Raw genomic sequence first — 24,227 nt, forward strand, 5'->3', positions numbered from 1 at the left:
TTGCACAATAGTGAATTCGCGCTAAGAAAAGCACGCCTGACCGAAGCCCAGTATCAAGTGGACTCGAAAATCATCTCTTTAAACAATGTTAGCCCAAGGCTGCCTAGGCGACCTGGCTCCGCACATGCAAAGTAATCGTGGGGTCACCACTGGGGTTAGCGCATTTGTAGAGGCACTGTGTACAGTTCAATATATTGAATGATCCATTGAATGGGAGTTTTATAAACGTAAACGCCACTCCTATACTTTTGTATGCAGTTTTAAAAGGGATATTCCGAGAATTCAATGTAAGGAATCGTGCGATGTATCCAAGATCAACTGTGCTTTTGTTCCCCTGCACGGCTAGGGCAAAAGTTATTATTATATACATGCAGAGGCAGAGATGCATGGCTCCACACTTTTGTTCCTTTCTTGTGGCCAGTCTGCGCTAGAAGTAGGGTGTATGTCCTCTCCTATCATGGTTTCATGAAATCAAGCCAGCTTTGGCAAATATTGTACCTATGAATCTCATCTGCTTCCTGTGCACTCTGAGGGCTTTATGTGCGATGTAAACATGATTAAGATGGTATACATTGTTTTTTATGAAACCTACCTACAAAGAAAAGGTGAAGTAGTTGAATATTGTTGCAGTTTTGGTTTCAGTCTATTAGAGCAAAAAAATTAAAGAGCACTGCAGAATCTGCATTGGAGTAATGCGAAAGCACGGATGCTGCTATTGATTGCTTCTGGTTGCTTCTAGTTGCTTAATTCACTTCTTGTTTACCCATATTAGTTTTTGGTACTTTAAAATTGCCCGCCAATCCCTTCCTATGCCCTTCTTCGGTTCTACTTCCGGTTGCGTGACGTCACATCCTTGACGTCACCCTAATTGACTGCCTTAAATAACTACTTTAGTCTTTGATACTTTCAAATTGCACGCCAATCCCTTCCTATGCCCTTTTTTGGCTCGACTTCAGGTTGTGTGACGTCACCTTAACTGACTGATTTAATGAACTATTTTAGTATTTGATACATTCAAATGTGGTGCCACGCCATTGGCTAATGAAACCATTTTCGCCTTTAGTTTAATATTTTTTGCCTCTTATTAATTACCTAATTAACTTATTGTCCTAATTATTTTTTGGACACAATATTACTTTCCCCTATATCTATTGACATCACTCATTAACCTCTACCACTTCTCAATTACTCACAACTGCTGCGGGCACGATTTTGCATGTTTTACCTCTAATTAGTTACCTTATGGACGTAATTATTTTTTCAGACACAACATTACGTCACCTTCTATCGATTGACACCACTCATTAACCTCTACCACTTCTGAATTACTCACAACTGATGCGGAAACGATTTTGTGTCTTTCCTCTAAATAATTACCTAATTAACTTATTGTCCTAATTATTTTTTCGGACACAACATTATGTCACCCTCTATCGATTGACACCACTCATTAACCTCTATCACTTCTCAATTACTCTCAACTGCTGCGGACACAATTTTGTCGACACGTTCTGCTGACGCGGTCTGCAGACAGAAATCTGAGAACATAGCAAAGTCATGCTTTCGCATTAATAACAGGGGGTGCAGGCGCTAGTAGTGCTTGTGCATTGCGCAGTGGAGCGAAGTGCATCTGCATCTGTTTCTTGGAGTTTGGCCTTTGACGGCAACTATTGAAATAGTCCGATTCTAAGCATTGCTTGGTCAACACATATGTAACAGATGACAAGCTTGCAGCCTTCATAAGTGAATTTACTTCAAAGTAGCTACAGGTCGCTGTAGTAGACCTGTTTTTAGTGTCGCTTTGGAAGTCAGGGTTCTTTTTTACCACTTAAGCCCCTAATAGGTTCATCACTGATTCTGTATCGATTTACTCAGACTTCAACTTTTATGTTTGGAAGTGGATTTAAAAAACTTATGTTGGCATCTAGTGAATGATAATCAATATCATTACTATACGCAGTTTTGTAATGGTGTGGTGCATTTCCTTTCTTGCAACAGCTCGCTCTCGACCATTGGAACTTGTCTGTCGCCCACAAAAGAATTGCAAAACTTGCGGATGATGTGAGTACTTGAATGCATAGCTTATCACACCTTTTTAGTGCATTTATTAGTAAACTCTGAGCAACAGTATGAAGTGAATGCAAAAGCTATTTTGTAAAGGTTTGAGAGGCTCTTTAGTGGAGAATGAGAGCCTTTGTGCTTAATTGCATATTTCCGTAGTACGATGAAAGTAGCTCAAGTAAAGAAAAAATTAATCACCACATTTGTGGCCTAATTTTGACTTTACTGGAAACAAACAGGGTAACAAGTAAGGTAGCTTTTATTGAGTTCATCCTGATGCAGTCTACTACTAATCATGAATCTTGTTTCACTCCTAGAGGAGTAAGCATTTGCTAAAGGTGAAAACAAGGAAAGAAATACAGTTGAACCTAGATATTTCAAACTCTAAAGGGATCTCAAAATCGTTAAATATTATATCGATACTTTGGTATAAAAATTTTGCAACACATGAGCGTATCTGTAACCTGAAAGCAAGAATACGTAGCACTCATACTGGTGACTCACTTGTGTCAGTAATGCATCGCCCATCAGTTTGCTGCCAGAGCACTACTCACTAGGTGTTGCTATGGCTAACCTAACTACAATACACCATGTTAAGGAACCCCAGAGCTCTCCACTACAGTGTCCCTTGTAGTCTGAGTCTTTGAGTCATTATACCGTGTAAAGCAAACTATTATATGAGTACACTATAAATAGAATAATTATTCATTGAGATGCAGTTTGCTTCCGCGGCTTCTTCGATAGTGAAGCCGCAAAAACGTGAGGATCGTTGTTAAGTTGGGTTCACTGCATGACATCAATATGGCATGGAAAATGGAAGGCCACTATGAGTGCATCCCGAGTTCACTTCATCATGTAGTGTCATTGCACTAGGGCTGCCAGCAATCGACCAGTCTCTCCATGTGCAAAGTGATTGAAGAGCACCGTTAGGAAGAGTGGCATTTGCAGGGGTGCAGCGCACAGTTCAGTAATCAAATGACCGGCAAAGTTACAGTTTCATATACAGCTCAACATCCTTACAGTTTTACATAGGATTTTCAAGCAGAAAATCTGGACTTACAATAGTGTAGCCAACAGTTCAGAATATCTGAATTCAATATATCCATTCCCGACTGTACTCGTGTTTGAGTTGAAAACATATTCTCCTTGTTTCTAGAAGCATTTCTTTTCCTTTCTTGCAGTTGCACAGGTTTAATCTTTTTGAAACTGCTGTGCAAGAGATCTCAGAGTTAGCATTGGAGTTGCCTCAGGATGCGTGCCACAGTCTCAATGACACAAATTCTACTCTGCCTCATAATGCTACTGTTTTGGATGACGAAAGCACTCCTTCAAACAGCCATGAAATTTTGGACAAGGTAACCTCTATTTTTATTCTTGAATTGTTCTGCAGTTTGGATACACTGTATAGGGTTTTCTATCAATTGCTACCATTTTGCTGCCATGAACGAGTAAAAAGGCTTTTGCACTTTTTTTGTTTCGTCTGACACATTCTTTAAACCAAATAATTCAATTCTTTTACCAAAGAGAAGGTTATCATTTTCATTACGTACTGCAGCTAAGTTTTGACAGAGTGTCACATTGTACTAAAAAAAAAAATTTTTATGTAGTGTGTGTAGTGTTCAATTAGGCATGGCACCAGCCATTCGGCTGCAACAAATGCTGTGGAAGTGTTTTGCTGGAGGAGTTACTTTTTCATATCGGATAAATTGTCTATAATTCTAAAATTTTTGTTCTTTCATATTGATTTTAAGAGCATGTAAGTTGTATTATGTGTTATTCACAGGTAAAACGAAGAAAGCCACAGTATGGCCTTTTGAGGATTTGGCTGGGAATGCAGCGCATGGTCTGTGGAAAGGTAGAAAAGTCTGAAGAAAGTATGTCCAGTGAGGCTGAAGACATTAATCTTAGTAAGTAGAATTGATATTTAAGATGCATTGTAAGAGATCAAAATAATTTGCAGGAATGTCGTTGTGTGTTTCATATTTTTAATGGTGAAATGCTTTTGCACGTAATGGAACCTCATTTATTGTTGAATCAAGGAATTTTTGACAGCAAGAAGTGTTCAGGGTAAGCAGATTTTCGAGTTTCCTGAAGTGAACGAAAAATTGTTAAATTCAAAAACAAAATTTCAATTAGCCAGACAGCTGTCTGCAGAATTAAAGTCTATGTGCAGTGAAATTTTTCGCTCTATAAAAAGAATGTTTTCTACTGGTATGTCAAGAGAGAGTTCGAAAAACAAAATGTGGCATTCGTAATAGGCAGAAGCATGTCAAGGATTACTTTTAAACATCATTTTTAAAACTGAAACTGCAAAAAAAGGAGACCAGTTCTAACAGCCGGAAATTGTGTAGAAACGGGCACAATCAAACCTCAAGCATTGTAGTTGTGTCATTTTGGCGGCATGCTGCTGCTTATAGAGACCATAATGAGTGGGCTTCCATTACATCAATCTGGTACTCTGAGCGACACAAATGTTAATTGCATGAATTTACAGCTTTACAAGTGAATGACCATCAACGTGGGCTATGAATTACGAATTATAGTTTTTCTCACTGTTCTCTATACTTCGGAAACGCATACAAAATGCACATTCTTGTTCACCGTGCACATTAGTGCCCAAAACATCTGCAGAGTGTTTCAATTGCAACATGGTAATCGTGCCTGAAATCGTGAAAACATAACCGCTGTAGCAAACCTAGATCTGCTAAGCTACATTTCTGTCTCCAGCCTTTTAGTGCACATCATCCCTAGTTCATTCATTCACAGTGGGCCTAGCTTATGGATGGTCTTTGAGTGCCCCTTCTTACATAATATCTGGTAGGTCGCTTAACTCTACCCTAAAAGTGAACTTAGACAGGCGAAGCCGACCAGTAAGTATGAAAATTTATAGTACACAGAAAACTAAAGTAATGTTCAATAGTCTTGGTAGGGAGCTGCAGTTTACAATAGGTAGTAAGGCACTTGAAATGATAAGGGAATACATTGGCTTGGGGCAGGTAGTGAATACAGGTTTTGGGCACGATAGTGAAATAACTAAAAGAATAATAATGGGGTGGAGCACATTTGACAGGCACTCTCAGGTCATGGATGGCTGTTTATCAGTTCTTCTAAAGAGAACACTATTTAACAGCTGTGTCTTACTGTACTCACCTGTGGGACAGAAACGTTCAGACTGAGGAAAAAGTTAAACTGAATGGAAAGAGAAATTCTAGGTGTAATATTAGGAGAAAGGAAGGAATCAGAGTGGGTCAGGGAATGAGCATACTGCTGTTCTAGCAGAAAACAAGAAGAAATGGGCAGCGTGGGCATGGGCAGGGCTTGTAATTCAAAGGAAAGGTAACCACTGGTTGTCAAGTGCAATGGACTGAATTCCAAGAGGGTCCCGCTGTAGTGGTGTAGTGGTTAGGACGCTGAACTACTGTGCCCAAGGATGTTGGATCAAACCCTGGCCATGGTGGCTGCTTTTTGATGGAGGCAAAAAGCGAGGTGCCCGTGTGCTGTGCGATGTCGGTGCACGTTAAAGAACTCCATGAAATCGATATTTCTGAAGCCCTCCACTACGGCGTCTCTCATAGCTTGAGTCACTTTAGGACACTAAGCCTCACAAACCAAACAAACCAAACTAATTCCAAGAGAAGGCAAGCATAGCAAGAGGCAGCGGAAAGTTAGGTGAGATGAGATTAAAAAGTTTGCAATAAGGTGGCTGTAGGTGGCACAGGAGTGGATTAAATGCAGAGATATGGTAGAGGCCTTGGTCCTGTAATGGCGTAGTCAAGTTGTTATTGATGGCGATGATTGGTTAAGGAGGGCATATATCTTTGCAATTATCATTGTACTATAGCCCTCCCTGTAATGACCCTCAAGCAATGGTTAACGGTATCAATGAAAAAAGTAGCCGAGGCGTATCTAGACCACCAGAAAAAGAAATCCATTATTTAAGAATGTGTTGGGTGGATTTGGCCATCATTTATAGTAATGAACTGCAAAAAAAGGAAAATAGAAAATATGTAATGTATGCTGTACATTTAAGGCGCTCCTTAGCAATTTTTTAAAGTTTCTGGAGTTTCCCGAGGCTAAAAGATGGAGAAGGCTTTGTGCAGGTGACCTAGCTGAAAAAGAAAGCATGCTGACATCTGGAGGTAGTTGGATTTGTCATGGAAGACAGTCAACAGTATCTGTTCTTCATTTCAGAAGTTGTTCATGGCACTACAAAAGCCAATGGGGATCTGGGCCAGTCAGGATAATGTGCACCACATGATTGTGCTCCTACCCTTCTGTGTCGCAGTTGGCGACAGGAGCATGGTAGCTCAGTTACGCAGTGGCACCATTCTGGTTGGCCAAGGTCATCCTTACCTTTCATAGTGCTGTGAACAACTTGGGAAATAAAGTATAGGCACACTGAAATAAAATTGCCACAAGTGTTGTCGAGAAAAAAACTGGTCGAAGATTTGAAATTCCACGTATACTATCCAAGAAGAAGCAATTTTCTTTGGGTACAAGGTGCTTAAAGAAAGAAAATCCTACTCAGTGGACTGCTGGGGCAATCCAAAGCCAAGCAGCCCACTTTTGATGCTGCAGTCAGGAATGACTGGATGGTTTCAACCCTCATCACAGTGTCGGGCTCAATACTTGTGATTTTGAGAGCAGAGCTTTTGATGGGAAAATTGTAGATCAGTGGAAAAACAGTACATTGCTGTTTTTATTAAGAGCATGGGAAGTTTAATATAGCTTCAATGTGTACTAGTGTGAAGCATATTTTCGAAATTCGCCCTGATGAACCATTTTTTCTTGCTATACTGAATAACTAACCTGAGGCCAAAGATTGGAGGAGAATAATACATATGGCAGAGAAAAAGATTGCTTTTAGTAATTGCTGTCTGAAGAATTTCACTGTCAGTGCTTAAAACAGGGTTGTTTAGATGACCACAGATATTGTTGGTGAGTGGCTGAGAAGCTTTGATAAAAGGTTGTCAGTAAGAAGGGGAGAAATCTTGCTATACACCTTACTGCTGCAGGGCCTTTGGGCCAACTTGTTATCAGGGACAGATGGCAACTATTCGAAAGGCTGTCTGTCCTTCAGCATGCTACAGAAGAGGAAGACAGCCATAGAGTTGGGAAGTTTTTGGTGAAGGGAAAGCCGTAGCTTGAACAAGGGAGGGGTAGGTGAAGATTACTGGCAAAGGCCTTTCCCTTTGATAGACTTAATCTGGCTGTTCATGGTAACTGTTTAGGTGGAGAGAAAATTATGTGGAATTTTTTTCATGTTTTTCAGACATTGGCATTTCAGAGTACCAGAAGGAGCAAATTGGAATTCTTGTCCATGTGCTGTACAGTAATCCTAAAGTTCTGTACACCCCTAACAACACTGCTGCAAACTTAATTGTTCACAAGGCAAGTCAGAACTTCGGTTTTGAATTTATAGCTGCACTTTCGAAAGCATGGAGTCTGTATATTAGATTTCACATTCATTGGCAAAAATCTTTGGTACATTTTTTCCTCACTGAGGAGCTGTATGTTTCATGTTGCTAGCCTCTGTCAAAATACTGATACTAGTATATCCGTTTGTAATAACAAGCCACTGCATATTGTATTGACTAGTGGAACTACTAATTTCAATATCTGTTTGTAAGTGCAAAGTAGAATGGGCACAAGATGCTTGGTTGATTGAGTGATGAGTTGTATGCTTATTTTTTACTTGATTTAAGCAGTGCTACTAAATAGGACATATTAATAAGGGAATGAAACTGCACAGATGATGCCCATCGACTTAAATTTTATTATGGGGTGCTAAGCATGTTCAGGAGTTGTGGGGTGAAAGGAAAACGTGACAGAAACAGAGAAGCTTGCAACCCTTACAAGTTTTAGAAAAAAAATTTTGTGTGTTATTCCGTGTAAAATAATGCATTATTTTATATGGACATTTGCCCTATATTTCTTGACATACACAAGAAATTCCTGTCATAGTTCAATGCATGTGTTCTCGTACCATTGATTTTTCTGTTTAGTAGCACTGCTGCCATTCAGTGCACTGCACTTTCCATTCAAGACCTTTGTGTTCATTTTATAATTTACACAATCTTCTGTCCTAGTGGAGCAGCCACATACATACCAAGTGTGAAGTTCGTTTACAGGTATTGAGGGCATAGTGAAGTTTTTCCTATAATATCTGATAGCATCACACAAATACATATTTTATTTGCATGAGTATAACACGAGTTTTCTGTCCTAGTGGAGCATCTGCATACATACCAAGTGTGAAGTTCATTTACAGGTATTGAGGACATAGTGAAGTTTTTCCTGTAATATCTGATAGCATCACACAAATACATATTTTATTTGCACGAGTATAACACGAGTTTTTTTTCATGTTATATTCAGAACCAAAGTGCAAATATAACGGGTTTTTTTTCTTTATTGCTTTTCAAAGTTTTTACAAAGAGCTTACTACCAGACTTGTGAGCTGGGAGAAGCCAACTGCTTGACAATCTTCTTTTGTTGAGGCAGAGGGTGCGGCATACATGATGAGAGAAAGTTGGCACTATAGATGGAGATGACGCAAGTGATAAAGAAGCAGAAGGCTGTTTAACTCTTTCCGGACCATGGAAAAACAGGCCATTAAAATTTTTTTATTAAATTAAGCATTTGAATTATTCTACTACAATGTACAAAAAATATAGCTATTTAATGGTCTTTCACAGGCTTAAATAATATGTACTTTAAACCTAACATAAAAGAAAAATCTCAGTACAAACTTGCTGACTAAAAGAAGCAAAAAAAAAAAGGTTAAAAAAAAAGTAAAAAAAAAAGACCTCAATGAAAATTATTATGAATATGCAAATCATGCTACATTGCCTCCTTTCTTAGTTTTGAAAATTTTCGATGTTTACAGGTTTTTCCTTTCTTTGGTGTTAAAAACTCTTTCTAGGCTATGAAAAAATGGACAAATCTGATTGGTGTTAAAAAATATTTTTTAATAAATGAAGTTTTTGCATTAGCTTGCTATAAAATATATTATAGTTCAGGTAAGGAAATGGGCTTTCACACACAAAAAGTTAAAACACCTAAACTTATCACATGAAATAAAGAAGAAATTTGAACCCTAAAATTTTCCAGAAACAAGCATAAAAAAGCTGAAATGCTTAAATATGGCTGTCAAAAACCGCAATAAAAAAATATATTCCAGGATATACAATACATGCTATATTGCCTCTTTCCTATCCTGAAGGCAAAAAATTTAGCAGGCTTGTATGTAACTTTTTTATGCTTTCTTGCATCAGTGTTCACCACTCGGTTCTGTGCGCAGTGCTTATACCTCTCATGAAAATAGCCAAAATCTTCGTCCAGGCATATTTATTTCTGTTTTCACATATATCTTTCATCCCTTGAGTGGGTAAAAAAAAAAAAAAGAAGGAAGGAGTCAAGAGCAGTGAGTGAAGAACATTTTTGATCTGTTTTTGAGTGCCACACACATGTCTTCCCTCAGATGCACTTCAGATTACCATCATGGCGAAAGCTTGACACGTTTCTGCGTTTGTGGCAGGTTATCTTTATCGTATGTTGTGGAAGCCCTACCGAATAGAGATAAAATATTGTGAACATTTAGTGATCATGTGCACCTGCCCCAGAGCGAGCAGAAACTGGAACTTTTTGCACCTTTGGCCAGTAGTTAATGGTCTAAGTCATTGTGCATCTGTATCAATGTGTGAGTTGAAATTGGCACTTCCAGAGTCATCTTCTGACTCTTTGCTACGGACGTCATCAAAAAAGAAATCTGCAATTGAAGCTGCTGAACTGTGCAATTGACGCCAGTTTCTTTGTGTGGCCAGACGCAAGCACGGCGCCATGTTTCACTAGCTCAGCCGCTGCTGCTCTCCAATAAAAACTTCTCATATGTCGCATCCGTCTAAGGAAAAATCAAGCTGAAAGTTTAGATGTCAAACTACACTTCTAGATGGCGAGGCCTGTTCTAGTGCGGGGAAATATGAGCTTAGCAGCACAAACAAAATCATAATGCATTTTAAGGCGAATGCCTTTAATGGCTCATACTGTCAGCATTCATTTGTTAGATCACCCTATAGCTGTCAATCAAATGACATCATGATGACATCACGAGAAAAATAAAAATCCTGCCTCCACCGGGAATTGAACCTCCATCTCTTGGATCCCCAGCTGAGCACTTTAACTAACTGTGCCATGCCCAGGATTTTTTAAAAATCTTTATTGCCTTTAAAGCTGTGGGGTATGATATAACGCAACACTGCAATACAATACTGTGCAATGAATATACAGTACAATATAACACAATAAAGTACAATGCAATATAATACAATACATGTATATAATACATTGCAATAAATACATGCCATATTTTCACACAGCTATAGCACTCCTAACCGGCAGTGTGTAATGTAACTTTTTTATTTGCTTGAGTTTTTCAAACAGGACCGCACTTTCTTCGCTACAGTCTCTGCTGATCAGGACTTCATGAATTTTTGTACCGCTGTCCACAAAATATTCGTGTACTGATCGGGTTCCAGGGTCGCAGTGGCGGAAAGCCATTACACTGCACCACACTGCATGCAAACCTAGCAGGAAAATTTTTTCATAAGGTATTTCTGTGTCCATCACAGGTAAATACCTAATCCCGTGTGGTGTGAGTGGGAGATCTTTCTTCAGTGTGCGTTGCATCACATCCCAGAAGAAGATGGAATTTTTGCATGAATAAAGGCGTGTTCTACATTCTCCTCTTTTTTTTGCAGAGGAAACACCATGTGCCCCAAGGTACATAAATGCCCTTTTCGTTCAGCCAGATTTTTACTGGCCGGGTACCTGTGTGGAGGTGAAAGAAAAAGGCTTTCGTTGCAGGCGTGACCCACATCTTTTTCACTCGCTTTAACCTGTTTCTCCGGGATGTGGTCGTGAAAGATGAGCGATACAAGTGGACAGGGAATACTGTGTCAACTAAAGCCTTCATCAGGTCTTTTCTCTTGACTGATGACAGATACCCTCTCTAGAAACGCGTGACAAGGAAGCGATAAGACGCAACCACCTTGCAGGGTAACGCGATGTTCCGTAACGTCCGCCTTCAACAGATGACACAAAAAAGTCTAGCAATGCATTACACAACATGAACTAGACAAAAAACTGTAGGAAAGGGTACCTTTGGTCGTAGAGAAACGTGAACCTTAGCACCACTTGACGCAGAAACAAATGAGACAGGGCGAGGCCCCCTTCAACAACTCGTCGAAAGAGATTAATCTGCGACGTCTTCTCCCAACTGGAGCCCCATATGAATGTCGCAAATACATGATGGAATTTATGTATATTTGCTCATGTACAGTACAGGGCCTGCAAGATATACATCAGTTTGGCAGCCAGAAACATATTGCAGACTGTAGCACACGCTAATATAGACAGGTCGCATCCACCCGATCGGGTTGTTAGCTCTCATTTCATCTGTCTTGCTGGTTCAAACTGACCCGCTTTCACAATAGCTGCTGAGCGGCACACCAAGGTAAATGTCTGGCGTTGCGGACTAGTGTACATTCACGAAAACATCTGGTCTGGTGCTCTACGAGCCATGCTACAAACCAACACTTTTGTCCAAGTTTAATAAACTTCCACTTTGAGCACAAAATTCCTGGGTTATTTTCAGGACAGCACTATCAGATACAAAAAAGACAACGTTGTCTACATAGGCAAGCACACGGGCCTCGCAGTTGTGAAATCTAAAACCCATGTATTGCATCACTGTGCAAAACTTTCTGACTGGATTTTTTTACCGGGTTCAAGGAATAGCGCGAATAGTAATGGTGACAAAAGGCAACTTTGACGTACAGAAAAAAGTACATCTATGCGCCACAATAGCTCGCCGTTTATAACCAGGTTTGTGGTGCAATTTCTGTACACCATTCTGACCCCATCACTAGTGACTGAACCGACACCAACATGATCCAGTAAGAGAAAAAGGGTGTCGTGTGGTAGGTACCCTGTTGAACACCTTAGCAAGATCAATCGCAGCATGGCCACTTGGAGTCCTTCGCTGTCACAGAGCACTAGTATGCTCCTTGCCTCATGGATGTTTGAGTAGATCGTCCTGTTCTTAATGCCACATGTCTGGTAGGGACCAATTATCTCTTTGATAACTGACTGAAGCATTTCTCTGCGACCAAAGGTACCCTTTACTACAGTGTTTTGTCCAGTTCATGTTGTGTAATGCATTGCCAGACTTTTTTGTGTCATCTGTTGAAGGTGGACGTTACGGAACATCGCGTTACCCCATGAGGTGGTTGCGTCTTATCGCTTCCTTGTCATGCGTTTCTTGAGAAGGTATCTGTCATCAGTTACCAAATAGTCCTCGCCAAGGCCTTCATAAGAGCATTGTAGTCGGCGTTTGTTAGCGTTATTGGCCTATAGCCATTAACAGAGCGAAGTTTAACTTCCTTGTTGTTTTTAAGAATCAAAACCATGTTTGCTTGCGTGAAAGAAGGTGGTAATGATTTGCACTCAAAAGATTCCATGAAGACCTCATGCAAGGCTACGGCGATATTACATTTAAACTCCTTATAAAAGGTAGCACTTAGTCCATCAGGACCCGGCCTTTTTGTGGGGTTCAGTTCATCAATGGCTTTTTCAACCTCACCGACTGTGATATCTCTTTCAAGAGCTGTCGTAAACTCAAGGTGTAGCTTTGGCATGACGGACCAAAAATCTTCCTGAATTCCGGGTTTCTCATACTCAGTGCCCAAACAGTTGCGTATAGGGATTTTCAGAAGCGCTCTTGATACCCGACTAGTCGTGTGATGTTACCCCGTTATTTTCTATTTTAAAGATCTCTTTGCCTTGAGCGTAAGCTTTCTCATTCGATAAGGCGCGTTTATTAGGCTCCTCACTGGCCAGCAGCTTCTCTCCTCATGCTCGAATCACTGCACCCCTGTACTTATCCCCATAGAGCTTCTCCAGTTTTATGATTTCTTTGATTTCTTGAACATATCCCCAGGAATTGCTGTCTCTAGTTTAACTAGTGCTTGCAGCCCCTCCCTGAGGCTTTTTTCCTCCTTTTGTGCTATGAACTTGAGTTCGCAGCCTCTTTCTGCTGCTTTCATTTTAACTTTTTGTTTAAAGGTTTCCCACCTTTCATTTTGTCTGAGGTAGCAGAGCTTATATTTCTTTACTTTGTCCGTCATAAATGCGTCATCTTTTATAAGCTTCGTGTTGAATTTGCACATGTCCCAATCTACTTTGCGTCTTTTCTTTCTGCCAATCGAGGACATAACCAAACTGTGATCAGTGAATGACACAGCTTTGACCAAATAGTCCTCACAGCTGGGTGCAAGTTGGGACGAGATGTATGCTAGGTCCAATCTGGCATGGTTTGAACCTTTGATAGTGGGTGAAATGTCTGCGTTTTCCCCCATTCACCAAATGTGCCATGTTGAACATATTTACATCATTCTCTAGGTCCGTTAAGGAATCGGCACTCGCGTCTTTGTAGAAATTTCCCGGTGTTCTGTCCCCAGCTTCGCAGACACAGCTGAAATCTCCCATTGCCAACAGGAGCTTATCACATTTGAAGAAAGGCATGACATCCTCAAAAAACTGCAGTCTCTCCCTAGGCGTTGTCGGCGCATACATGCACAAAACACGGACATCACTATCACCATATTTAAAATAGCATATTATATAGCACCCGTTAAGGAAACTGGTAACATTTTCAACAAAACCCAGCAATTTCTTCAGAAATAAAACACAGCCTGCACATAACCCAACCGTTTGGCTGACACATACATCGTACATTCCACCATATGGTTTTACCATGCTTTCAGTGTTGCCCTTGCTCTCCACTTTGGTCTCCTGTACCACGACTGCATCCAGGTCTTTTTCTATCATCCTCCTCTTAAGCTGATATTGCCTCCTCTTGTGACCGAGGTCTCGCACGTTGAGCCTTCCTACTCTGAGAGGAATAGCACAGGAACCATTGTGAAGGTGATGACTCGCCGCATTCTCAGCGTTCACTCGCCGTCTCCACTCTGGGACGCCTCCAGGAAATGATGCTCGCGACGTGCGTGAGCGAAGACGCACGGGAAGAACGCACATACTTCTCCTTCTTTCCGGTGGCCACTTTCCACTCCTTTTCAAGCTGGTTGAGTTATTGCTTTCCCACCATAGCGTCTGTTTTCTCTAGGCACCTCTTTGTAGACACTGGCTGGACTTCCATGGGGGCCACGCTGGTGTCGTTCTTCTCGGAATCCGTGATCTTGGCTCCTTTCTTTTATGCATCCGTCGCATCGTCGTGCTGGCAAGAAGAGGGACTCTCCTTGTCCTCACGTTGTCGGCTTGAGTTTCCCTTTTTGCCTGGGGCTGTTGGCCAGCGAGCACATTTTCCTCGTTTGTCGCTGCCTGCTTATTGCTCCCTGTTTCTTTCTTCCCCAAAGACGATGCATTTTCCACTTCTTCCTCATCTATGAGGTGGCTGTATTCCTCGCCCACCCTGGCTTCTCCAGCTATGATGACGTACGTGCATACAGAGTCTATGCATTCATTTCCGAATGCTTGGCAGTTGCTGCAGCGCAGCGTCTGACAGTTACGATGGATGTGGCCCTTTAACTTGCACCGTAGGCACGTTGGTGCCCGACCCGGCATGACGACAAGAGCCGCATTGTCAACGAACCTGAAGAGATCTGGTAGCGACTCCGGTGTGACCCCTTCTTTGAGTATAACCCGGACTACACGCATGGTGGACTTCGCCAACTCGAAACTGCTTGCCTTCCATTCTTCCAGCTGGATGTCAGTCACTTCTCCATACTCACTCAGTACCTTTCTCAGGGTTTCGTCCGGCACGTAGAAAGGAATCCAGTGAACCTCCGAATCCTTCCGGCGAATCTCTTTACGTACCGGGTTCACCTCCAAACTGCCGGCTCGGACCAGCGCTTTCTTGTCTTCCAGTATGCGCAGCTTTACTAGCCACACATGTCCCATCTGGTACGGCCCGATTCCCGAAACAGCCTTCAAAAGTCTCAGTTCTTTGAGTGATGCGGTACAGTCTGCCATCCACTTTGCAGTGGAGAAACACACAGTACTTGAGGACTTCGTGCGAAGGCAGTGACGGCAGCACAAACCTGTATCCCGCAAGGGGGTTATTCACACGCGCACCTCGGCGTTCGCCAGTGAAAAGTCTCTGCCTGGGGAGAGCCGTTCTGCATAAACTCCTCTTGAGAGCTCAAAAGGCAATTGCCACGCCCGGGATCGTGAAACGCACATCGTGATTCTCCTTGTCTACCTTGAGGATGATAGCAGCGATGACAATGATGCTGCAAGTGATAATGACAATGATGAAATTAGCAATGATAATGACGGTGCATTTAGTTGATAATGATAATGAGAGCAAACGTGATGCACTGTGTGCACCAGCAACACTTAGGCTTTCGCATTTCTACAATGTAGATTCCACATTGGTCTCGGAATTTTTTGTGCTATGGCTTTTGGGGGGTCTCCCAAAAGAGTTAGAGAGCTGTGGGGAGTGCAAAAGTACGAGAAAAACAGTGAATGGGCACAGAACTGGGCAACATAAAGCATGAAGCAGTGGCGGCAAGAAGCAAGAAGCAGTGACATTGGCTGTGTTTAATTTTGTCATGTGCACTTTTAAAGTGGTGCCTTTTGAGGAACGTTCATAACACAGAATATGACGTCATGTTCATGCATTAGCTTTGGCCTTGGCTGGCTTGGATATTTTCAGCTCATGTTATAATCGTAATAATATTTTTTGTTTTCCGGAGGGCTGAAACTCCTCCTTTGTGTTATGTTTATTCAAGTATAGTATGTTCTCTAACGTGGACTTCTTGCGGGGCAGTGTGCATCAACTTTTGAAATGTTGAAACATGTTCCAGAAGTGCATTAAACGAAGTGACATCATGGTATTGTAGTTCCTGGTGATATCTTGTTGCATAAAAAATGTGCAGTTACATGTTGGCACTAGGCTGAGTGAGTCATTTTTCAGAAAATATTGCATTTTAAGTTTCTGCTACTTGTGAGCTAATCACTGTTATCTCTTCATCCTTTTAGGCGAATGAAACTTTCAAACTGTTGGACACAGTGACTCAGTATGCCAGAAAAATGCTCAACATTTCCAGAGACATCAGGGACTACCTGGCACAAAACAGCAGTGACTATTCATTGTCAATGCTGAAACATGTGAGCCAGGCTATTTACCTTATAGTTCTTCAGGATTACTTTATACTTTATTTTTGCATCACTGAAGCTAATCTATTCATTAACTACATTGCAGTCATGTTTGAGGCTGATTGCATAAACTACTATTAGTTTTTTGTTGACTTCATGTGCACCCTTTGCGCACTTTATAAGTTGGCTTTTCTCCACAGTGAAAACTCCTTCACCTTGGCAGCCAAACCTGTTTCATGGGTTAAAGTTGTGGGCAGTGTTGGAGTTACCTATTGTTATAATACTATTGCCATGTCCATTTTCTTCCTGCCTCTGCCTTGTGTCACAATTTAAGGGATTAGATAAGTCCAGTCCTGCTATGCCACTGCTTTGTTGGTACCATTCACTTTGCCTGCATTACCATTTTGAAGGGATACTGCTCGCCAAGTTTGAGCATGGTATAAAGCTTGAAACTGAAGCCTTCAGTACAGCTCACTTGTGGAGTTTTGCAAACAGCCTATTGTACCTGAAAAGCCCTTCTTTTGGCCACTGCTTGAGGCATAGGCTAGAAAGTAGTATTAAAAAGTTGAAAAATAAGTTTATTGGCAGGCTTAAATTGGTATTGGCCCACTTACAAGGTGATGCAGGCAGGAAGGAGGTTTATGTTTTTGGCTACACATAGGGAGAAAAACTGCGGAAAGTATCACCATGACTATTGTGGTGTAAGCAGTCAGATGACCTGGTGAAATTGTTGTCTGTTGGTAAGGTAAGAATTCGTGATGGTGTTACACTGTTTTATGGCGAGACAAAAAGGTAGGAAGATCAAGGTCTGATTTTAGCTTGATCAAAGAATGGATCAGAAATCTGGATCTTGAACAATTAACTTGATGTGGATTGGGAATGGAGATCACAACCTGATTTAGGGATGACAAGTTTTTCAGGATTGGGTAGTTTGACAGTAGGAGGAGCTAAGATTATGTTTTAATGTTTGCAGCTAAGGGTACAATTAGTGGAGGTAGTAATTTTGGCAATATTTCTCAACATAGGTAGATCTTGGGGCAGTGAATGTCTAGCTACCTAATTGTGTTGGTTTTGATTGGAGGACAGTCTGCAATACTTGCAATACTTAGGTATTTAGGGTGGTGATGGAAAGAGTAACAAAATTTTAGTAACATGCAGTTAGTTGCCATGCGTTCTTGAATTTTTAAGGAACATTCCGAGTGTTGAAAACATCAAATGCATTAGTTATGAGGCAGTATACAATGCGGCTGTCTGCAAAGTATTGCATGTTTGATGTGATGCTAAGAGGAAGGTCAAAGAAGGGGTCTAGTGCAATACCTTAAAGCACGCCGAGGGCACATGTGGGAAGAGTGGAACAAGAGTCAGCTGTGACAAACTGCCGTCACTTTCAAGGTCATATATGGTCATGCATTATGGTCATGCATTTCCAAAACTTTTTGGCATGGAATTATTTGGTTCTGGTGGCACTTTCTGCATAGGGGCGACTTTTGTGGTCTTGCATTAAACTTGCCTGAGCTTGTATAAAATGCCATCTCTGACCACAGCACTAGAAAAAAATAAAAGTGATGACATAGTATATAGCACTGGTGATTGGCTTTTGCCCTGTGGATACATTAGAGAAAAATGTTTTGCTCCCTTAAAGATGCGGGACAACCTGAGGCGCTACCCACTGGTGCTGGATGTAGCGCGCAGCCAGGCACTGCGCGAGTTTGCTCAAGACAATGGTGCCTCAGTCATCGAGGACAAAGAGGCATTTCTTCATCGGCTCGATGTGATTGACAATGCAGCCTGTTCTTGGATTTCACTGATGTCAGGCCTCAGTCTCAATATATTCCAGGGCTTCAGTACAGAGGAAGACCTTATGGCGTACTTCAAGAATAAGGCCTACTTCGACAATGTCACCATACTTGCAAGTATGCACTATGTGCCCAAGTTTTTTAGAAAACCTCAAAATGAATGTAATAAAATGGCTGGTACCATTTGTCAGTTTTCTGGGGCCTTTAAAGTGCTTTGTAAGTAATGTTTCTTATGTGTGGGGTGTTCTGAAAACTAGCTGCAAATGTGTTTTTTTTTTTAATGCAATGGCTTTAGAAGTGCCATTAAAGTGATAACTGCCTGACATCGGCGACATCTATGTGAAGCCCCCACCTGCCAACCGTGGTGGGTATCAGGGCGTGGTGATAAGGAGGACTTCCCGCTTTCCACCTGCCACGTTTGGCATGTGGAGAGAAGGAAGTTCTTTTCTCAGCTTGGTAGGGAAGAGGAGGAAGTGGCCATTTAAGAATGAAGAATGACTAAGATTACAAATAGAAATGCGATAAGAATAGAATCAAAATTGCAGTAGATTGGCAATTAAGTGAAAGAAAAATACAACTGCATTTCCTCTGCATCAGTACAGTTGATCATTCCGAATTTTTTTTTTCATTTCTTTGATATTTTGGTCACACATTTCTTTGATTCAGTTGAGCATTTAAAACCTTGTCCAACCATAAACAAAAGTGGGTTCTCAATGCAAATTTATGTTGTGCGCCATACTCGCTGAAACAAAGCTTCAAATAACTACGGGGATATTTATTTGTAATACCTTGCCTTTTTAAATATAGAATCATCACTTAAATGTTTGGCAGTTGTAAGGAAAGTCATGTAAATTCTTTTTTTTTTAACCCTTGCCGGCCTAGCGAGTCCAATTGTAATCCAACTTTGAAGGACAACACATTTAAAAGGAAGAAAATAACTGTGACTGCTTTAATGATAAATTCATGGTCTGGTTAATTCACCATGTATATTAAAAATGTTTAGCCTCAGACAAATTCTGCAACGTAGAAAGGAATTATAAAAACTGCACACGCTGTGCTGATGCCATTGATGGGTACCACTGCCTCTACTCGACCATGTGCAAGTAAATAAGCAATTTTTGTTTTTCTCCATTCACGTTAGGGGTGGGCTAGCATGCAATTTCATTGAAATAAATGTTTTGTATAATATAATAAGTGGAGGCCCTAGCGCAGAATGAGTGTTGCCTAAACATTGCATTTTGTGACTTTTTGACCTCTGCATGCATGGAGCAATGCTGTTTTCTCCTCCTCCGAAGATGATTACATTCAGAACGTGTGTCATTTAGAGCATAAAGAGAGAAGTCTTATAAGCAGCATAGTTCACGCATTGAGGCGTCAGGCACTTACGGGGATTCAGTAGATGAAGAAATGGTCATTGCAAGAATCCAACAAAACAAGTAGAATGTGAGAGCAATGGGCCTGCATGCGATTTCGGTTGTCACATGAAATTGAGAGCTTCAAGACAATGAAAAATTGAGAGGTTGTGCAGCAATGGCCGCTATTTTAAACACTGCCAACAAGCTCGTTAGAAAAAAAGTTACTCTTGATATCAAAGCAGGTTGACTGCTTTCAAAGGTAGCATAATAATGCGAACCCGCACGACAAGAAGCACTTTTGCCACGTTGATATTCTTAAAATTTCCGCGGGGATTTTGTCCTTCAAAATTTTGTTTTTAAACGAAAGGGTTGGCAACCAAACTGACATCCGATTCCTATGGTTCCGCCAAACAAACAACTCGAAGTCTGGGAGATAGTGACACTTTCGATAACTAACGACACAAACTCGGAATACGGACCGAGAGGTGCAAGCTGTGTATCGCCACATGGTAAAGTAGCTTCATCAATGTGAGACATGTTGCACACACCTCTAAATCTAAATAGAGAGGCATGGTTTTATACTTCGTTAAGAAAAATATTTATTTCATTGAACACATCCAATTATGCATTTGACATCTGCTATGTCCCACTGGTAGCAAATAGATCCACTGATAAATGTGGATAAAGAAAGACCGAGTCCAGATTTTTTTCATTTTAATTATTTGTTCTCTTTCTAAGCACACGAATCTTTCTATGTTAGTTTTTTCATTCTAAATATATTTGATTTGGGCCTGAAAGAGTCAAAATGAATTGCAGAACAAGTCATGCATATTTAGTTTATTTGATAATTTCAAGTAATTTCTAGTTTGTGGCTGCAGACAAAATTCTGCAAAGTTGTGTGATTTACTGTGTTGAAACTATTATTCTTTGGTGATAGGCAAGTAATTTTGTAATTGCATGGTTGTCTCAGAATCTGTCTTTGAAAGCCTAATCTTTTGAAGCAGTACCAAGGTTAGAGTATCAAAAAGTCAGTGGCATTCTATGAGGGAGTGCTTTATGATGTCAAGAAAGCAAAGCAGCTGCACAGTGGAAAAAGCAATTTATGCATCACATTATTCACTATGTACGCATAGATGTTGTGAAGGAAACATAAAAATAGAATTCTGATCACAGTGCAAGCTTATTAGTGCTAATTACATAGCTTCCTAGGGAAACCCAAAAACCATAGCCCATTTAAGGCAGATTCTGAAATTACTTATGCGCTGTGTTACGTTGTTGAAGCAAACTAGGCACATTGTGGTGTATTACTTGATCATGACAGTGGCACACCTACACCACATCAGCAGTAGCTCAGTGTTAATGGTTCAGATTCCTTACAGTTGTGATAAACAACCAAAGACAACTGGTTTTTGCAACATCCTAATGCTTCATGGACAGTGGGACTTGCAGGGCTGGTACTTTTCTCATATATTTGTAGCCTTGCAGCAAAGGAGATCCTAATGTGCAATCAGAAAAGATAGTTGACTTTTTCCCATTTATTGGACAAAACTATTAGCCGCACTAGTGTAAAGATAAATATAGGAAATTTTTGCCGGAGTCACTAAAAGCTCTTTGAAAGCGCTTTCAAACTTCTTCAAAAATTTTTCACATAGTTACCTGGCTTTATTTTAATTTTTTTTCAAGGTGTCCTCTTCAAGATGAATCAAAATGGTTCAATGCCACGTCACATGAGTTACACTATTCGACAGAATGCATCATTCACTCCAACTACCAACCTGATGCGAAGTCGGTTTTGGTTTCCTGGTCCACGAAACTGGGGCTATGAGTACTACCAGTTCGGATTTGTATGGCTACAGGTAAAAAAAAAAAGTGTATTGTCACTGTAAAGCTGTGTATGCATTCTTCTGAGCCATAATGATTCAGTGCTTCTGGTCATGTCTGCAAAGTTGTAACAGTAGTTGTGAATGGCATTAAGGCTTTTATTGTTGTACAGCACCCATCTGCCACTTTCCATCATCCATTGGCCCTTTTCGTCAGTTTTGCCCTCTTTGCAATGTAACGTCTTCATCATCGCTCTCTCCCATCCCATCTCAGGATGATGCTTCATTGCAGTTTCACATATGTATGTGCAAATGTGTATCCAATTATTGGCTGTTGTGTCCTCATACGAAAAGAAGCAAATGGTGAATGTTCTTGTTAATTCACACTTGAACATTTTTCCGCAGAAACTAATGGCCTGATAAATACAGCAAATCAGCTCCACATGTTTGCAAGAGCAAACAAAAGCAGGCATTTACTGCAGCAACCTTCGTGCATTAATCACTTTTCAACTAAAGATAGAAAAGAATAGAAAAACATCACTAAATACCTTATTTACGCACATAATGAACTCACTCGCATAATGAAGTGTTTTCTTGCTTTTCTAAGTGGCAAATAACTTCATTTCACGCCATTCCTTAAATATCAAATTACCTTTATATTGAACTATTTAATTAGGTATCTCCTTAGATCATGATACTATATCCGGGTTCGACTGTATATGTGTATGTAGCTAATTTGATGTCAATTTTGGTCACTGTTGGGATTGTGCCATGAATCACTGGAGTTACCTTTAGGAGATATGTGCAACAAGCCACATGCAACCTCCTGAAGTCAGGAATACAAAATGAATGCATGCCTATTTTCTGACATAAGCGCTTGCACGTTATACGGCAGCCCTCCAGTGAGTATGTGTTCATGCTTGCTTGTTTTTGCTATCATATACTTTTCAAAGGGCCTAAAATGCTTTTATTTGTTTAGTTACTGACATCATGTTTAGTTACTGACATGAGTTAGAAAAAGTACAATAGGGACATCAAAAGGGATGTTGAGTCACTATTTATAGACTTGAAATTGCAAAAAAGGTGTAATTAGTTATCTAGGATGGTGGAATTTTTTCTATGCAGTCCTGGAATGTTCCTTACAAAACTGAAAGTTTGCCCCCCCCCCCCCCCTCCCCCTACTTCTCTTTTGATAACAGTTTGTGAATGGAGGGTTTCGCTTATCGGTAAATAAGTATCAATATGAGGTATTCTGCATAAATAAGTGTCGAGGTCATCTGTCTCTGCATGTCTTATTCCATAGCTTAATGAAACCACTGCTTGAACCATGCACAAATTCGCAGTTTCTCCTCTAATCATTGTTGGCTGGATGGCGTGTGGGGTAGATGAAAAAGGACGAATTTTGCTCATCTAGAGAGAACACATGGGCTTTCTGCATGTAGGCAGAATTAAGAGGTGGGAGATATGAACCCTGTTTGTGGCTAGTACAAGGGCAGAAATGTCTTTTAAAACATAGTTTTCCAATGAACACTAACAGTGCACTTTCTGAGATATTGGTTTGGTTTACAAATTTTAACGTCCCAAAGTAACTTGGGCTAAGAGAGATGTCGTAGTGGAGGGCTTCGGAAATTTCGACCACCTGGGGTTCCTTAACGCTCCCTAACCTGATATTGCACAGTACACGGGCACCCTGTTTTTTGCCTCCATCAAAAAGCAGTCGCTATGGCTGGATTTTGATCACGCGTCCTTGAGTTCAACAGTCGAGTGCCCTAAACACTGAGCCACTGCAATGGGCCCTTTGTAGCAGCTGAGCAGCCACACCAACAGTCAGCATCTTTGTGTTGCCTTTACCTGTGGAGAGCTGTTCACTGTCATTTTGTAGAGTATTAAATAATAATGCTTTCATATTAGAAACGGTTATTGTTTATGTTGCTAATAATTACTCTTTGCCTCTGCTTTCTTATAGGATATCCTTGAGCGTGCAATGGTGAATGTGTACGCTGGACGAGATGTCACTGAACCCGGCACCTATATCCACCAGTTTCCATATCCTTGCTACATTCAGGATCAGTATGAATACCTGACGTTTATTAAAATCAGACTGTATGTGTGCCTTTTCGATTTTTACATCATTTTGCCTTTGTATTTCAGGTTCCTGTTCATGATTGAACACGTGATGCCATTATGCATGGCTATTTCCTGGGTCTATTCTGTTGCAATGCTTGTTCAAAATGTCGTCTATGAGAAAGAGAAAAGACTGAAAGAAGTATGTCGTTTTCTTTTCTTTTTGTTTGGACTTTGCTACTTATGCTATAATTCTGCCCTTGCAGTTCTCATAAGCTGCTTGATATAAATGATGCTTAATGTAGTTTTTACTCAGTCTTTCTGTGTCATTATGTTGACCAATGTTATGTTGATTTTTACTCTACAGGTGATGAAGACTATGGGCTTGAACAACGCAGTTCACTGGCTTGCCTGGTTTATCACAAGTTTTATTCAGATGACTATCACAGCAGCGGTCTTGACAACTCTTCTTAAATATGGCCGTGTATTGACCTACAGCAACCCTCTGATTTTTTTCTTAGTCCTGGAGATATTTGTGATTGCCAACATTGCATTTTCGTAAGTTATATTTTACTTGTAATGTGAAAAGGGAGAGGGGATTATTTTGTGGTTATTTATGCATAAATTTATGCATACAGACAAACTCTTTGCATTATGGGTTGTTTCAATATGATGCACCATGGTAATTTTTCTGTTTGTTTCTTTTGTGTGTGTGTGTGTGTCATAATATCAGTTTTTGTAAGTCTTGGTGTTCAGGCTCACGAAAAAATTTCATCTCTTTTGTTTTGTTTAGTAAAACTTCATTGATACCTTTTTAAAAGATGGTGAAAAGAAAATGTACTATCTGAAAGGGCGTAAAAACCAAATTGTCTGATTTTGAAAGATGTAACTGTTGAATAGGGTACAATGGCACCTATAATTAACACTTTCACTGCATGAAAGCCTTGGTTAAC

General features: G+C 40.5%; 1 protein-coding gene across 1 annotated transcript in view; it reads left to right on the forward strand.

Annotated features, from left to right (window-relative positions):
- LOC146204704 (ATP-binding cassette sub-family A member 2-like) overlaps nucleotides 1-24,227 on the forward strand; it is a 170,913-nt gene that overhangs the window by 36,038 nt on the left and 110,648 nt on the right. The window contains exons 9-18 of the mRNA XM_084589421.1: nucleotides 1,999-2,061; nucleotides 3,243-3,416; nucleotides 3,845-3,968; nucleotides 7,334-7,452; nucleotides 16,123-16,251; nucleotides 17,882-18,152; nucleotides 21,074-21,246; nucleotides 23,177-23,280; nucleotides 23,362-23,476; nucleotides 23,642-23,832. Of these exons, the coding sequence (XP_084445547.1) occupies nucleotides 1,999-2,061; nucleotides 3,243-3,416; nucleotides 3,845-3,968; nucleotides 7,334-7,452; nucleotides 16,123-16,251; nucleotides 17,882-18,152; nucleotides 21,074-21,246; nucleotides 23,177-23,280; nucleotides 23,362-23,476; nucleotides 23,642-23,832 (1,463 nt within the window). The remainder of the gene's footprint in view (nucleotides 1-1,998; nucleotides 2,062-3,242; nucleotides 3,417-3,844; nucleotides 3,969-7,333; nucleotides 7,453-16,122; nucleotides 16,252-17,881; nucleotides 18,153-21,073; nucleotides 21,247-23,176; nucleotides 23,281-23,361; nucleotides 23,477-23,641; nucleotides 23,833-24,227) is intronic.

This window comes from Amblyomma maculatum, chromosome 1 (genome assembly GCF_055883805.1).
Source record: "Amblyomma maculatum isolate TAMU_Amacu chromosome 1, ASM5588380v1, whole genome shotgun sequence".
Taxonomy (NCBI): Eukaryota; Metazoa; Arthropoda; class Arachnida; order Ixodida; family Ixodidae; genus Amblyomma; species Amblyomma maculatum.